The following is a 16,412-nucleotide window of genomic DNA, read 5'->3' as shown; positions in this document are numbered from 1 at the left end:
TGTCGGGTTAGAAATTCTTTTAATTCCAACCCGACCCAATCAAAATTCTAAAACCCGTTACTGAATCCAAGCCGAGGCTTGTTGGAAGCCGACCGGACTCAATAATGGCGGGCTAGGGTAGTATCGAGAGGGTTTTACCAGACCTAATAGCATAAGAACTAATAGCTCATGGCGTATGTGGGTTTCAACCATTTAATCTTATGCTCGAAGTTCATATGATCTCTAGTTAAGTATATATTCTGTCTTTGATTCTAATATCATGGGAGAAAGTTTTAGAACTCTGGTCCACTCAATGCACACTAAGTAGCTTTTAAGTTCACGGGAGCTCAACCAGCACATATGAATCTTGTTGTGCTCTTAATTCAGTCAAATCACACACACACAAACACACAAATATATATATATATATATATATATATATATATATAAAAGCCGAATCACTCGAGGTAGTGTAGAATTGCGACATGTGGTATGAACCCATTTTTTTTTTAAGACTAAACCTATTTTTTAAGACATAATTTTTTAACTAATTTTTTAAAAGTGAACCAGTCATTAAATTAGCTTAATTAAGAACATTTAATTATATTTCAATAATTTTCCTTATATGTAATTTCATTAAGTTCAAAAATTTAATGTACATTATTATTTTCTCATAATTTATTACTTTCAAAAACTATATAAAGACAATATTTAGAATTTAAAAACATACTACATTAATTAACTACTCATAATTAGCCATATAAGTCATAAAATTATAAAAAATTAAAAACAAAATCGGTCATATAGCCCATTTTTAAAAAAAAATTCTTTTTAAACCATGCATATCTATAGGAACAATTTTTTATTAAAACAAAAAAAAAATTGTTTATTTTCCTTTGTATTTTTTTTTTCAAATATTCAATATTATTTTCATTTGATTTGTATTGAAATATTATAGTTGCCACACTAAAAATATTAAATATTCATGCTAATTTTCTATATTATAATCCATGTATTCTTCTTGCTATTTTTTTTTTTAAAAAAATTGTGGTGTGTGTATATATATATGTGTGTGTCTTTTCGTTAAAAGATGCATGATAGATTTTTTTCGAGGAATGCTAGGCTTATAAACACATTTTACAAAAAAAATTTTACAAATTGATGTGGCACAATATGATTGGATATGAGATAAATTCAAATTTTGAGAAACTCATTCATGTTGTGCCACATCAGTTTGTAAAAGTTTTTTTGTAAAATGTGTTTGTAAGCTTAGCGTTTTCTGATTTTTTCACATGATGAAATGTGTGTTTTATTTTGTATTAAAAAGAAGAAAGAAGATTTTGCTTATTTTACTCGGTATTTTTCTGAAATGATTAGAACCTTACAGGTTTTATTTGTATTGCAATATAATAAGTATCACATTAATAATATTAGAGTTTCCTACTAATTTTCTATTAATATTTTGATCATTAGAATTCAAGTGTGCGTCTTGCTCTTCTTCTTTTTTTTTTCTCTCTTTTCTTTTCTTTTATACTTTTCATTAAGTACATGTTTGGTAGATTTTCAGTAATGTACTGGTGTATAACCTTTAGTATGTATTTTTCATTAAAAAATGCGTGATAGATTTTTCCACACACCTATTTTAACTTATAATGAAAATTAAGATGGGTTGCGTTTAAATTTTGAAATTAAATTATAATGAAAAATCTCGCGCATGGCGCAGGTTATGTGCAGTGTAGTATAATGAAAGGGAAAAAAAAAAAAAAAAAGGAACAACTGAAGTTACAAATTACAGAAGACAGGTTTTGTCTGATTCTGAGGTAAATATTCTAGGCACGAGAGTCTGGGCCGGCCGGTTTTGAGTTAAGAAGTGGCTGGAGAGCCTTCACAACGATTGTCATGTTTGGCCTGAAATCTGCCTCGTACTGAACACAAAGTGCTGCAACTGCTGCCAACTGAGACAATCACATGAAAAACATGGCAAGAAGTTGAATGCTCTTCTGAAGAAACAAATCTCCTCAAAACTTTTTGAATTAAAATATGCCTCAAGCACATTAGTTGGGGTGTGTTTATACTTTGAATTCAACATGATAGCAAGGGATCTCAGTCATATAATCAATAAACAGTTTGGTGGAGATGATTTCTAAATAGAAATATGTCTGCCAGCATTTCAAGATCAGCTAGAAAATGCAATTGCTAGAATCGAAAGAGAGGTGGTTTCAGCCATGTTTGTTCAAGCGAATCAAAGAACCTCAGCAGCTGAAAATCTAAAACAATAATCTTCATTCTTCTAACCTATGCCTATGTTGGGAGATAAAGTGATTATAGAGTTTTTACTCAGAGTACATTAATATACATAGTAGAACACAACTCTAGCCTAAAAGCCTAAGTTAATGGGCTAATATATTAAGCACTATTTTCTTTTTATATTTTCTCATTGTGGGACACAACACTCACATGTGTACTCACAACAACCTACTCATGCAGTCATGCTTTATCTATAGGTAAGCCATGATTTCCCTTATTTTACAAATAACCAATGAGCTTCCCATTGCTATGTTTCATTGCAATAATATTAACATGGATGGAGGTAATTCTGAATTCTTTCCATTATCATCGAACCTAGATTGAAGCACTCTTTTTTCGTGCTTCGACAAACATTTTACAGCTTTAAAATCTTGTATGTTGTGAAATGATAATGTTAAGAGAGAGAATAATGAAGAAACCTTAGCAACGGCCTTTGGTGGGTAGTCATTGTTTAGCTTGGGATCTACACATTGCTTCACTTTGTCCTCGCTCAATCTTGGTGTTGCCTGTAGTGGTTAGAATAGCTATCAGAGGTGTATATAGTGGTGGAAGAAGCAACTGATCAAATTAAGAGAAATCAAAGCAACTGAGACACAAAAAAAAAAAAACAAAAACAAAAACAAAAACCCTTACCCAAGTAACAAGACTCTGTTGACCTTTGGGCATGGTATGGTCTACTGGCTTTCTACCTGTCAAGAGCTCCAGGAGAACAACTCCAAAACTATAAACATCACTTTTCTGAGTTATCTGCCCTGTCATGGCATACCTGACAGCAAGCAATCATGTTTAAAAAAATGAAGAAAAAAAAAAAGCGAAAATCATGAGAGCATGTACTCAGCTCAGGTTATCAGTTTTGATGCTCTAAAATTCTTAATACTCTCAGTTCATAGTTTCATATCCCAGAAGAGGCTCTGGCTCTAATGAATTTGATATTTACAAAAGTAGAAAAAAATAGAAGCTAAAGCTTACTCTGGAGCATGGTAGCCAAATGTTCCCAAGACTCTAGTTGAATGCAGCCGAGCTGCGGTATCAGAAGACTGATTTGACAAGTTAAAATCAGCAATTTTTGCTAGAAAGTCATCAAAGAGTAGGACATTGCTGGATCTGATATCACGATGAACTATAGGAGGCTGAACCTTTTCATGCAAAAACTCAAGCCCTTTTGCTGCCCCATAGGCAATCCTAACTCTCTGGTTCCAGCTCAGAGCTGGACCAGGCTCAGCTCCTTGCACACCTTTCCTCCCTGCATTAGAGAAACAAAAATTGAATTGAATTCCATGTGGGTGTGGACTGGAGACAAAGAAAAAGAGCTGGATGCTACAACAGGACACATACCATGCAATATATCGTGTAAAGAACCCTTTACCGCAAACTGATATACCAAGATCCGGTTATTTGCTTCCAAACAATACCCGAGCAACTCAGCAAAATGCTCGTGCTTAAGTCTTGAAACAATTGATAACTGCATGAAACCGTGATTTCATCAAAATCATGAACCAAATCTTCAAACATGACAAATCAACCATTAGATGTGTAAGAGAATATGAGCAAATTATTGACACCAACATTTCTCTTTATATCCCCGACACTAAAAAATCTCACCTGAGCTGCAAAATCAGTGTCAGGCTCTTGTGATGAATTGGCATCTAGTTTCTTTATTGCTGCAGCCATACCATTACTTAGTTTTGCATAAAACACACGGCCGTAAGAGCCTTCCCCAATCAAAGCCTTTGTGCCAAAGTTAGCAGTCATCCTATTTAATTCATCCAATGATAGAGCCGGTATTTCAATGGGTAATACTTTCTGTGGAGCTCCACTTTTGACCACGTTGGAACCCCTTGGCTCTCCTCTCCCGCCACCTATAATTCACACAATACAATATTTCATAAACGATGCTCAAGATAAAATCTTGGCGACAGAACATTCAAACATCAAGCTTTTAGCTTAAGACATGTACAATAAGAGGCAAAAACTGCGTCTTGTTGCCTTGACAGAAGAGTAGAAGAATTCAGACATCTTTCTTTGTTGTTTAACTGAATATGTTCTTGAGCACTAAAATGGATAACAAATAGAGATTTAAAAAGAAAAAAGAAGAGTTTAAATATGTTACCGCCACCATATGTGTTTCCTCCTCTAGGGGGTGCAGTATATTGATTAGCTGGTGGACCGAGGGTTTCCTCCTCTGCACCTCCACAGCAGAACATAGTTCAAGTTGTAGGCGCAGCGAATCAGAATTCTCAAAAACCCATGAAAAAAATGCGAAATTGTTCCTGCAATTATACCAATTCAAACCCATACGTCAAATCTGATATATTTAAAAAGAAAAATAGTGAAAAACCCACGAACTAAATGGAAAACTTACAAGTGTGGTCGTAATTATTTATTGTAAAATTAATTGAAACAATTGCATTTTTCTCTAATTCTCAAAGGTTCTCCTGCTTTGTGTTAATCTCAAAGCACCAATATAATGAAAATAAGGTGGCACACCTAATCTAACAAGGAAAAAGCAAATTTGATAGAAGCTAATATGCCATGTTTGTGTCCTATGCAAATATAAATAACATCTGAAAAAAACAAAAAAACATTTACCTTGGATCCAGTCGACCCGACAAGGGCCAAGAAGCCAAAAAAATAAATTGGCAGTCAGGGAGACAGAGGCAGAGAATTATGAAAAATGGGAAATGTACTAAGAGTGAGAATTAAGATTATAGGAAACAGAGGAAACAGATCTAAAAAAACAAAAACAGAGGAAACAGAGGAAGGAGAAAGTCGTTGTTCTCTAACTTCCTCTGATGATTCTCTGTTTTGGGGAAGAGGCAGATGTCTCTCTGTTCCGCGGGAAACTCGGTTGGATTGTTTAACCGCTAAAACGGCCCACCCTACGCCCAAGTGCACCCCACGTTTGCACGTCGTACGATTGATCTTAATTGTCAAACACATGGATTCAATCATGTAGCCCAATCAGAATCAATCACTAGACACGTGTCATTATTGCTGAGTTTTAAACTCTGAACCGGGGAAGTGGTTAAGGTGCGGTGCGTTCATTCAACCAAAAGAAACCGTTGGACCGTGAAACTTGGGTTTTGGTAACCAAAAATTTTCTAATCATACACCGGTGCGTTTTGATAACCAAAAGAAACCGTGAAACGTGCGTTTTCATCTCTATATCTGGGTACGTTTGGGTTTGGGTTTGGGTTTGGGTTTCCATTTAAAAATATGCGATTTAAAAATAACAATTTTAAAATATACGTGATTTTAAAAGTAATGTTAAGCGTTTAGTAAAATTTGTAATTTCAAAAGTCAAAAATGTAATTTTTTTAAAACGCAATTTCAAAGTAATTATTTTCTACAATTTTGTTTAAAATCGCCGGCAGGAAGGGTTGCAACCCTTCCATTTGAGTCGGTCCAGATGTGTTTGGACATATTTCTCAAGATATAATGAGGGCATTTTGGACATATTTCTCAAGATACAATTTTATATCAGACATGTCTTAAGAGACAATGTTTTTTTATCTTTCTTTTTGTTCCTTTGCCATCAAAGGTAGTGAAGTAGGCTGAAAAATAAAGCATCATATGTCTTTTAATTTTATTCAAATCCTATTAGTTAATTAAGTTATTAGGATTATGATTTTATATTTTACGTTAAACGGGTTTGGTTCAAAGTTGGTCAAATTAGGGTTAAGGTTTATTTTCAATGTCTATTTAAATGCTTTTTGTACTCTTATAGAAATAGATTATGATATTAAAAAATATGTTTTCTTCAATGAGAATTGTGATTGCTCTTTTTATGTAATGAGACTCCACATTCTTATTGAGACCCCAGATTTATTTGGTTGGTGAAACATCAATCGCTTGTCTTTATTTTGTTCTTGATCCCTGCAAATTGTGGATCAACTATAACCTAGAATCAGACCCAATTGTGGAATGCCAACTACATCGTCCTCCATTGAAACAATCTTTCACCGCCAAACATTATCTACTTATATAGCTTGAAAGAGCCCGGTTGGCGGGGATAATGATCAGGTTTGGGAGCTTAAAAGCATATGTAATGGTCTTGTTTTATTGTATCACCGTACGGTAAACATGTAGACTACTGCAGTATGATTGTGGTTTTCCTCGTTTAATATGTTTAGACTTCGACGATTTTCCAAAACTGAGTTTGGTTTATTGTTGTGGGTTTAAAGTCATCTTCACATTGTGCCTACTTTTGTTTATTGCCCTGCCGAGTTGTGCTTGATGTTCAAGTCATTTTGGAAAGTACCCAATAGGTAGAAAAAAACACAAAATTGAAAAGAAAAATACATATAGAAACGCCAAACAGCATTCTATTTTCTTCCCAAGTGGAAAGAGTTGTCCAAATGCATTGAGCACTGTTTTAAGTTTTAATAAACTATTGGAAATAGTTAGCCTAAAAAACGAAAAACAACCACCAATTTGCGAAACAATCCCGAGAAAATTGAATTTGAGATGATGGTACAGAAAATATTTTCCCCAACGTAACAAGAAACCAACGGAAAACTACGCAAGAATACTAAAAAGGCAAATAAACAAGACCAATTATTTAAAAAAAGAAAAAGAAAAATCTCTCGCAAAAAATAAAAGAAAAAATGTAAGAGAAGATAACATGCTATAGGTGCAATGGCGGAAAAGAGTTGTTGAGTTCCTTTGTGGGATTATGGGCCTTCGTCACAGGGCTGAGACTAGAAAGCGTAGGGATGGATGGGGGAGAGAATGGATGACAAACAAATTTCTAAGAAGCATAAGCCCCATATTCACCTTAAATTAGCATGTCTGTCGTTGACTAATATATTTCACCTGCATAAAATTCTGGAAACTGAGGAATAACATTTTATGACAAAATGAAAGCAACCCCTTGAGGAATATATTTATGTCAGACCTCAATAACAGATAACATTCTCCTTCAATTTGCTGACTCGAATGAAAATGTCCACATCCACCTAAATCCCATCTGCATCAGAACAAGATACAGACCAAAGCCAAAACCCTTTGAACTTGATATGTAATACAACCCTATTCATTGACTTGGTCTGAAAGCTTACGCTACATGGAGTTGGCTACAATCGTGTTTGAGGTTTCTTTAGCTGAAAAGAAATCGATTTGACAATACAAAAAACATAATATGAATTGATATCAAAACTTCATTGCAACATTACGAAACTCCACAAATTTGAGTAAGTTTACTATGGACCCAGGATGGAATCACATCAGAAAAATAAATTAAAATGGATAGGTATGGATAATCAAAAACAGATATCTTAACCCAAAACAATAATTTTGCCGTTGGTATGGATAATCAAAATGACAAGGACATTATATAAAGACACAAGTATCCATACAAAATAAAACATAAAGCTAAAGTAGGCATAAAGACATCCTAACCAAAACTTAATTAAACAGTCAAATACCCAAAAGGAATCAAACTATCCCTCGAAAGAAATAGAAAACATCTAGCTCAAGCATCAAGCCTCTCAGGCTCCTCCAAAATTAACTTACCAACTGGTTTTGCCAACAGGTCTGTATGATCTTGGAACGGAGACTTTGTAAAGCGAGTTTCCCTCCAAAAGTCTGGTGTAAGAAACCCGTAAGTCTTCAGCAGACACTCAAAAGTTGCCTGTAGAAGGAGAGAAAAACAAGTAAAGAAACATAATGGTCAACGAGTAAACCATACAACAAATAACCAGCCATTAGAAAGAAAAACCCTATTAATAACAAAATAACAAGTACCTGAAAGTAAAATTTAACATGGAGCAGAACCAAGGTTCAAACATTATCAATTCTATAACTTTACAGCCTTATCTAAAAAACTATATACTTTGAATTTTTAGATTCAGTCCATTTCAACAAAGGGAGCTAATGAGCCACTTCCCAAAATTTATTTTAGAGAACTTAAGAATCCATAATCATAGACGGATCTAAGAAAACCTATACAACTTCACGAACAACACATTGGCAGATACAAGATACAGACCAAACCCCGTTAAACTTAATAAGTAATACATGGTGAATGAATAGTATTATCTTGTTTTTCATGTTCTCTCCCCCTGTCATTGTCTCATTTTGAAGCTTACGCTTCATGGAGTTGGCTACCCTCGTGTTTGATGTTTCTTTAGTTGATAATAAAGCGTTTTGACAATACAAGAAACATAATTTGATTTGATATCTTCATTGAAACTTTACGAAACTCCAGAAATTTGACTATATCTTACTATGGAATCACAAAATCCAATGCAGTCACGTACAATAAAAATTAGAATGAACTGAAATTATAGGTGAGACCCTCTCAACGCCCGCCATAAACCATGATTCATGAAGATTAAGCCAAAAACAGATTAAGCATGAGAGCAAACCAACCTTCACGAAGTTTCCAAGAGTCTTAGTGGAGCCTCTGGATGAGGTAAACACGTCATCGATCCCAGCAAACTGGAGGACCTTCTTGGGAACCCTGGCGGCCACAATTCCAGCTCCACGTGGCGCAGGCACCATGCGGACCGTGACGGAGCCGCACTTACCAGTGACCTTACACGGCACAGTATGGGGCTTGCCGATCTTGTTCCCCCAGTAACCCCTCCTTACGGGGATCACAGAGAGCTTGGCCAGTATAATGGCGCCACGAATGGCGGTTGCCACTTCTTTACTGCATTTCACGCCGAGCCCGACGTGGCCGTTGTTGTCGCCGACGACGACGAATGCCTTGAATCGGGTGCGCTGACCGGCCCGTGTCTGCTTCTGCACTGGCATGATCTTCATGACCTCGTCCTTGAGGCCAGGGCAGAGCTGGTCGACAATTTGATGCTCCTTGATGGGCAGCGAGTGCAGGTAGATCTGTTCCAACGACTTTATCTTATCGGCCTTCACAAGACGCCCCAGCTTCGTCACCGGCACCCATTTCTCCTCCTCGTCACGGCGTGGCCTGCGCCGGCCTCCGCGGCCGCGGTCTCCCCTCGAGCGACCACCACCGAAGCCTCGGCCGAATCCACCACGGTCACCTCCACCGCGCTCAGCCATCGTTGTCCTTGTAGAAAGGTGCTAGAGAGAGGCCTAGGGTTAGAGAGCGAGAAAGAGCGCACTCGCTGGGAGATGACAGGAATCGGACGGTTACGCGGATGATAGATATTTATACGAGGAGAGTGGCGGGCTAGGGTTTTGGGGATGGATTTGCGTGATGACGGTTGATTTTGGGCTCAATAGCTTGTTTTTGGGCTAGGAATACCCAAAATCGCCCGAAAGACTATTCTATTTGGGCTCTCACCTGTCTTTTCGATCTACTGCAGGGTATCTATTGTGAGAGGTACTTAAGGGCCATTTGCCCGGGTAAGAGCATTCTCATCATACTCCCTATAAGAGGGTCTATTTCCTATGTTTAGGAAATATGTCCAAAAAATCGCAAAAAACGTCCCACAGCAGATTCCCTATATGGTTTCTTCAACCATTAGATGCTACAATAGAACCCAATGTATTGGGTTCTACTGTAGCGATCCAAAGGCTTATTAAATTGAAAAAAAAAAAAAAAATCTTTCTCTCTCCTGTTAGCACAAGTCTCAATGCGCGCAAGCTCTTTCTCTTTCTTGTCCAACACGCCACCCATCTCGCTCAAGACAACCTCTCTCTGCGAAAATTCCATCTTCTTCAACCTCTCAACTTTCATCTGTTCTACACAAGGTAGAGAGGAGACCGAAAAGAGAGAAAGTTCGAGATTGAGAGAGAATGGTGAGCGTTCTGTTCAAGCCGAGAGAGAGAGACTGAAGAACGGTGGTTGAGCCACCGTCGTCGTGGAGTGGGCAGCGCCTGGGCAAAGCTGAACCAGTCCTTTTCCGGCGAGCGTAGTGCGTTTGGTTATTCCCAGTGTCCAACTCAGAAAGGTTCATTCTTCGATTGGAAGAAAGGTTCATTCTTCCCTTTTGTTCGATTTCTCCTAAATTTGGGTTTGTCTTCTCCTAAATGTTCATTGCTCTGTAATCAAGTGTTTTGAAATTATTTTGTATATAGAATTCTTATATTTATTGAGAAGGTTTGAGAAACCTTGGAGAGGAAGAGAAATTGATCTCCTCGGCTCAATCGTAGCTTGAGCCTTGAGGTTAATGAATCAAAAGAACATACAAAGGAAAAAAGAAGAAGACAAAATTTCACTTGCTGCACATACGTATAAATTAGTTCATCCAACATCTTAGAATGCATCCAAGTGTCATGATTTTTTTTCCACAAGTTGTAATTAATACATTTGGGTCTTTTCTTTTTCTTTCTTTTTTTAAATAAAAAATTTAAAACTTCCAGGGGAAAAAAAGTTACTTAGAAACCGTGCCAAGGGTGCTCCCCTCCTTCAAGCTGCCATAAAAGCTGATTGGCCGGCTGCCAAGAAGTTTCTTCAGTAAAACCTAGACTGTGTTCGATTTCCCACAAACACACATTCATATTTACATATAAATGTATGTATGAATGAACTGTAAGAACATGTTTGATGAATTTTTTGTATATATATAGTGGTTGAGGTGATTATTCAAATATGGTGACAATTTGTTTTCTTTCTTTTTTGGGTTTCTGTAAAGATGGTATATATAGGGGTGTTGGGTTCATTGGAATTCCCTTTCGACCTCTAAGCTGACCCTCGTCAAAAGCAGACCATTTGTGAGCTTTGTATGCTTGAAATTGTTCTTCTAATCATAGTTTGTTACTCTCTTTTAAAATGGTCCTTTCAGTATTCACCTTAATCTGTTTTTTGGTTGTTCGCTACCTGACTGAATTTTTGTCTAGTGGTGCTTCTGCAAATATTGAAGCTTTTTTTTTTTTTTTTGCCTCTTGGGTGTCATGGCAGATACCTAAGTTTAAGAAATGGAAAATTTGGTCTCTATTTTTCATTTCAATTTGGTTCAATTAATAATTTTGTTTATTTTTTGAGATTGCCCCTCTTAGAGTTGCATGAATTATTCGAAACCTAAGTTCACCGAATTTGGATGGTTTTAGAAATTGTCACTTTAGAGCTGCATGAATTATTTTTCTATATTTGGTTCTTGGTGTTCATTGGAAGTGTCTCTTGAGGAAATTGGTTATATACTTGGGTCAGATTGTTGGGGAGGTTAGATGGGTGTGAGATCAGATTTGTTGTCATTGTGGATTTGTTGGGGGTAGTTGGGGTAGATATCCTCTTCTTCCTCAAGTTTTGTAGAGCCTACCTCTTCTGCAATCTGCAGTGATATGTAAAGTGCCACACACCTCCCATCTTAAATGTGTATTTACATTGTTAATCGAACCCAATAAATTAGGGTAGTAGATCCCACATTGCAGCGCGCACCATAGATTGAATAATGTGTTGCTTCAATTTAAATTTATAGCTTAGTCTTTGAGTGCTTTTGTACCCTTTGATTTCCCAAGCCAAAAGTGCATCTTTAAAAAATAACCTCTCTCTGCGAATATTGGTAGGTGCTACCACTTTATTCTTTTTGGTCATCTGAGGAGCGGGGGTTATTGAATATCATTTAGAGTTTATTCTCCTGACTGTTAAGGGACTGGTTCAAGGCAAATTAGGATGTTATGTGTACATTTATTGCATCTTTAATGTTACATGGATCCATGAATGGAACCAAATTTATGATATTTTTAGTTCCTTTTTTTTCATTCAACTACTTGCACTCATGGACTCACAAGAGGGGTTGCAAGAGTTCAATGAAATTCCTACCCAAAGCTTCACCATGCTCTTACAAGGGGGGTGTCAATACAACAATGAAAATCCACCCCAACCTGAAAAGAAGTCTACTACTAAAAAAACAAACTTCTCAATAGAAGAAGACGTTTTACTAGTAAAGGCTTGGCTCAATACTGGCCTTGATCCAATTCAAGGGAATTCTCAAAAAAGCACCAAATTTTGGGATAGGATTTTGGAGAACTATAATGAGAACAAGAAAGAAACCACTGTAGAACGGACTGCGCATTCTTTATCAAATCGGTGGTCTTTCATCCAAAAAGTCATCAACAAATTCTATGGGTATTTGGAACAAGTTGAACATAGGAATCAAAGTGGTATTGGTGAGCAAGATAAGGTATAAATGATTTCTTACTAGTAGTGTAAATTAGTCATTTATTTGATTCAAGATTTTAATCATTTTCTTTTAGATGGCAAAGGCTATGTACCAGGAGTTGAATAACAATGCCATATTTCAATTTGAACATTTGTGGAATATGTTGAAGACAGTACTGAAATGGAAGAAATATATGTTGACTCAATCAGATTTGAAAAGGAAATGCCTTGATACAAGTACTTCTTATCCGCTAGATGTTATACATTTAGGGGAAGATAACAATGATCAAGATGTACATGTAGACTTGGAGAGACCTATAGGCAAGAAGGCTCCAAAAGAGAGAGAGAGAAAAAGAAAGAGCAACAATTGTGGAGAGAAAGAGATTGTGATGGAGGTTTTGAGTGGATTAGCGGAAGCGAAGAAGAGATTACATGAGGAGAGAAAGAAAGAGATCGATACGACAAAGGAGGAGATCATTCGTATTGAGAAACAAAAGCTTGAGGTTGAACTTAGGAAAGAGGAAAGGGAGCAAAAGAAAGAAGAATTTGAGAAACAAAAGCTTGAGGTTGAACTTAGGAAAGAGGAAAGGGAGCAAAAGAAAGAAGAATTTGAAAAACAAAAGCTTGAGGTTGAACTTAGGAAAGAGACAAGGGAACAAAAGAAAGAAGAAAGAGAAATTATGATGATGGATACAAGTCACTTGTCTAAAATACAGGTTGAATATATTCAATCTCTCCAAATGGAAATCATTGAGAAGCGTAGTAGTAAATAGTCATCGGTCTTTGGGTATTATTTTGTATTTAAGTGAACTAATCATGTAATTTTGTAAATAGTCATTGATTTTGTCATCTTTTTGTTCAGTGACTATTTTGCTATTGAAAGTAAGAATAGCACAGACCTCTTTGTTGCACATTGATTAAAGCTAAGAATGCTTGTGTTGTTTACATGTATGAAGATCTTCTCTGATGAGGTTCTAACTGAAGGTGTAGCATTTGTGTAATTTTGTAAATCAATGTATCAAGTTCCTTTTCTTTGTGTGCAAAGGCAGTGTGTGAAATTCTGTATGAGAAGGTGTAGCATTTGGGATCACCTAAATCCTCATTACCCATTTGATATTCTAAGATAATTGTTCCTTGTTCTGATTATACAATACATGTGATCAAAACATTGGCATGCATGTGTCCAAGCATCTTCCATCATGTTTGAGAGGAACGTATAAGAGAAACGTGTAACCAAAAAAAGAAAAAAGTTAGAAAAGAAAAAAAAAAGAAAAAAAAAAAAAGGGTCATGGAAACTAGAAATGTGGAAATAATCATAGGCAGCCATCCAATAAAAAAGGGAGTTGAAGAATCCTGTGCACGTTTGCATGCTGGTATCACATCCATATAATTTTTGAAACCTCAAATATTATGCATTGTTGTGGCATTAAAGTCACTTTTGATCTGCATGGTATTGAAAGTTTTTGTTTTCCTTGTAAAATCTTTGATCCCTATAAAATATGGTCCGCTTGTAATTTTTACAAGTTGTTTCTTTGAACTTCTATTGCAGGTTGATCCTGTTTCAGCAGGGGTTCAATATGATAAAGAGTTTATTGTATGCTCTCTTGATCTTCTCTCTGGACTTGCAGAGGGTCTTGGCAGTGGGATAGAGAGTCTGGTATTCCCCTTTTGCTGAAATTTCTTAATCAAGAAAAGATATGAAATAAAGAGTGTTTGCTTTCTTAGCTGCCTGTTTTGGTTGCTTTTGTTCTGAATTTGGTTTTTATTTATTTATTTTATTTATAAATTTGTTTTATTAGAGCAACTTCAATCAGAAAAATTGGGTATACCTAAATGTCTTTGATAGCTTTATATATAATACTGCTAGATAATGCTTTGCGATTTTCTTAAAATAATTTTACCATTGAATAAGTATTATTGGATAAATAGTCATATAGGCAACTGTTTTTTTGTGAGTCATATAGGCAACTGTTGATTGTGCCTAATTATGGATAATTTGTCCAAATGTTGTATTGGTGGATTGTAAGTGGGTCTGTAGCAGAGCCTGGGATACAACATTTCTGAATGGAATGTGGATATTCTACATATTAAGAATACAAACAGGATATGGCTTGTACATTGACATGCTTAATAATGTGTGCTTATAATACTTTTTCTGCAGGTTTCACATAGTAATTTGAGCGATCTGCATCTGCAATGTTGCACGGATGATGCTTCTGATGTCTGGCAGAGTGCCTTTGCACTTCTTGGGGACCTGGCAAGAGTAAGTTGAAAATTTTATCCATCACATGACCTAATTTTATGCCCATCCCTTTGGATGGATTCGCAACCCATGGCTTGAGCTGCTTGCGAACTGTTCCTAGGTGAAAAAAAAAAAAAAACTATTGACTTCTCAAAAAAGCAAGCGGCTAGGTACCACAGGGTAATAGGGCTAGTGGTTCAATAGGAGCTATAACTTTTGTTTTAAGGTAATTTATCTATCTGAATCTCTCATGCATATCTACATCCTTTGATGATTTTGATTAGGTATGCCCTGTTCATTTGCACCCCCGTTTGTCTGAAATTCTTGATGTTGCAGCAAAGCAACTGGTAAGTGAAATTTATCTCATGGCTTTTACTTTTGAGCTGTAGTCTTGGTAGCCTTTTTATCTACCTTACATATGTGCTGCACAGAACACTCCTAAACTGAAGGAAATTGTTTCGGTAGCAAATAATGCATGTTGGGCCATTAGGGAATTAGCAGTTAAGGTATGTTAAGCTCTTTATACTTATTCAATAACTCTTAGGGTATGTTTTAAGTAAACTCTTCAATTACCATTCATTTTTTTTTTTTAATGTATTCTAAGACAAACTGAAGGTGCAATCATACGAATTCACCATTTAATAGGCAAATGCAATCATATGAAATTATAGGCCATGTAGTTTTTAATATATTTGTTAATAGACTGGGTATTAAAAAAAAAATACAATTAGCCATAGTGCAATCATACAAAATTTAAAATTAAAAGTTCTTATTGGCCATGTAGTTGCCATAAATGCTCGACAAGGTCCGACTGGAGTTGAGAATGAGTTACTCGATCTCTAATACGATGATGATTTTGTATGAAGTCCAAAAACTCAACTGTATGCTCATGTGATGGTGGTTCGAGTGGAATCTCATTGATTTGTTCATAATCGAAGTCATCTGCTCCAAGGTATAAATCTCGCTCGTCTTCAACGATCATATTATGCACGCCATCATAATCTCTTTAAGCATTTCAGGTTTGTGTAAACGTGCAGGTCCACGCACAATACCAAATCGCGCTTGGAGTACTCCAAATGCCCGCTCTACATCCTTCCTTGCTGACTCTTGAGCTGCAGCAAAATTCTTTCTTTTATTTCCTTGTGGAACATGAATTGTTTTTACGAATGTTGCCTATTGAGGATATATACCATCGGCAAGATAGTATCCCATTGTGTAGTCGTGACCATTGAGTGAGTAGTTTATTAGAGGTGCACGCCCTTCAGCTAGATTGGTAAATACAGAAGACCGTTCTAACACATTGATGTCATTGTGAGACCCTGGTAACCCAAAAAATGCATGCCATATCCAAAGATCATAAGATGCCACGGCTTCCAAAATAATAGTTGGTTCATGGATATGACCAGAATACATACCTTTCCAAGCATTTGGACAGTTCTTCCACTTCCAATGCATGCAATCAATGCTTCCCAACATACCTGGAAATCCACGACTTGCGCCAATTGCTAGCAATCTAGCAACATCATCTTGGGTTGGCGACCTCAAGTACTCGGTGGAAAATTTTGAATTCACCGCTTGAACAAATAGTTTAAAACACTCCATTGCAGTAGATTCTCCAATTCGTAAGTATTCATCCATAAGATCTGCCATTACTCCATAAGCGAGCATTCTAAGTGCGGCAGTCATCTTTTGTAGGGAAGAGTGCCCAAGCTTGCCAGCAGCATTTCTTTTTTGGAGAAAATATGGCTCATGATCTACTATTGCATCATGAATGTAGATAAAAAGTTCACGACGCATACGAAACCTCCTCCGAAATTTTTTGGCTGGATAAACTGGGGATGCAGCAAAATAGTC

General features: G+C 36.4%; 3 protein-coding genes and 1 long non-coding RNA gene across 5 annotated transcripts; 1 reads left to right on the top strand and 3 right to left on the bottom strand.

Annotated features, from left to right (window-relative positions):
* Positions 1–1,794: 1,794 nt before the first annotated feature.
* On the bottom strand, positions 1,795–4,951 carry LOC132192351 (probable protein kinase At2g41970). Its single transcript, XM_059607664.1, has 8 exons — positions 4,876–4,951; positions 4,397–4,556; positions 3,889–4,145; positions 3,622–3,748; positions 3,256–3,529; positions 2,920–3,052; positions 2,706–2,792; positions 1,795–1,934 (listed from the first exon to the last, which is right to left on the bottom strand). Exons 2-8 carry the CDS (start codon positions 4,488–4,490, stop codon positions 1,809–1,811), a joined length of 1,098 nt encoding a protein of 365 aa, XP_059463647.1. The 5' UTR covers positions 4,491–4,556; positions 4,876–4,951; the 3' UTR covers positions 1,795–1,808.
* A 2,644-nt stretch (positions 4,952–7,595) lies between these two features.
* On the bottom strand, positions 7,596–9,436 carry LOC132162190 (small ribosomal subunit protein uS5x-like; the record flags this gene model as incomplete). Its single annotated transcript, XM_059572456.1, is given in 2 exon segments — positions 7,596–7,918; positions 8,659–9,436. Coding segments are annotated over 2 exon segments (813 nt in total). The 3' UTR covers positions 7,596–7,759.
* A 4,426-nt stretch (positions 9,437–13,862) lies between these two features.
* Positions 13,863–15,073, top strand: LOC132191332 (uncharacterized). Of its 2 annotated transcripts, none has more exons than XR_009441266.1 (3): positions 13,863–13,973; positions 14,843–14,905; positions 14,990–15,073. It is a non-coding gene; the product is annotated as an uncharacterized LOC132191332 (long non-coding RNA). The 2 variants fall into 2 exon arrangements; XR_009441267.1 differs by lacking the exon at positions 13,863–13,973 and adding an exon at positions 14,507–14,579.
* A 463-nt stretch (positions 15,074–15,536) lies between these two features.
* LOC132162210 (uncharacterized) lies at positions 15,537–16,244 on the bottom strand. Its single transcript, XM_059572475.1, has 3 exons — positions 15,974–16,244; positions 15,749–15,877; positions 15,537–15,697 (listed from the first exon to the last, which is right to left on the bottom strand). Exons 1-3 carry the CDS (start codon positions 16,242–16,244, stop codon positions 15,537–15,539), a joined length of 561 nt encoding a protein of 186 aa, XP_059428458.1.
* Positions 16,245–16,412: the final 168 nt, after the last annotated feature.

Source organism: Corylus avellana, chromosome ca9 (assembly GCF_901000735.1).
Source record: "Corylus avellana chromosome ca9, CavTom2PMs-1.0".
Taxonomy (NCBI): Eukaryota; Viridiplantae; Streptophyta; class Magnoliopsida; order Fagales; family Betulaceae; genus Corylus; species Corylus avellana.
The sequence above is the reverse complement of the archived record's forward strand: the minus strand, read 5'-3'. Positions and strand labels throughout refer to the sequence as shown.

Bases quoted from the DNA above. Each gene is read 5' to 3' on its own strand.
- LOC132192351 (XM_059607664.1), bottom strand. From the start codon at position 4,490: ATGTTCTGCTGTGGAGGTGCAGAGGAGGAAACCCTCGGTCCACCAGCT. The intron at 3,053-3,255 runs GTAAGCTTTAGC...GCTTGCTGTCAG, and splicing joins TTTGGCTACCATGCTCCAGA to GTATGCCATGACAGGGCAGA. The intron at 1,935-2,705 runs GTTTCTTCATTA...TGATTGTCTCAG, and splicing joins CACCAAAGGCCGTTGCTAAG to TTGGCAGCAGTTGCAGCACT.
- LOC132162210 (XM_059572475.1), bottom strand. From the start codon at position 16,244: ATGACTGCCGCACTTAGAATGCTCGCTTATGGAGTAATGGCAGATCTT. The intron at 15,878-15,973 runs GTATGTATTCTG...TTGGGTTACCAG, and splicing joins CTGTCCAAATGCTTGGAAAG to GGTCTCACAATGACATCAAT. The intron at 15,698-15,748 runs GTATATATCCTC...ATGTTCCACAAG, and splicing joins GGGATACTATCTTGCCGATG to GAAATAAAAGAAAGAATTTT.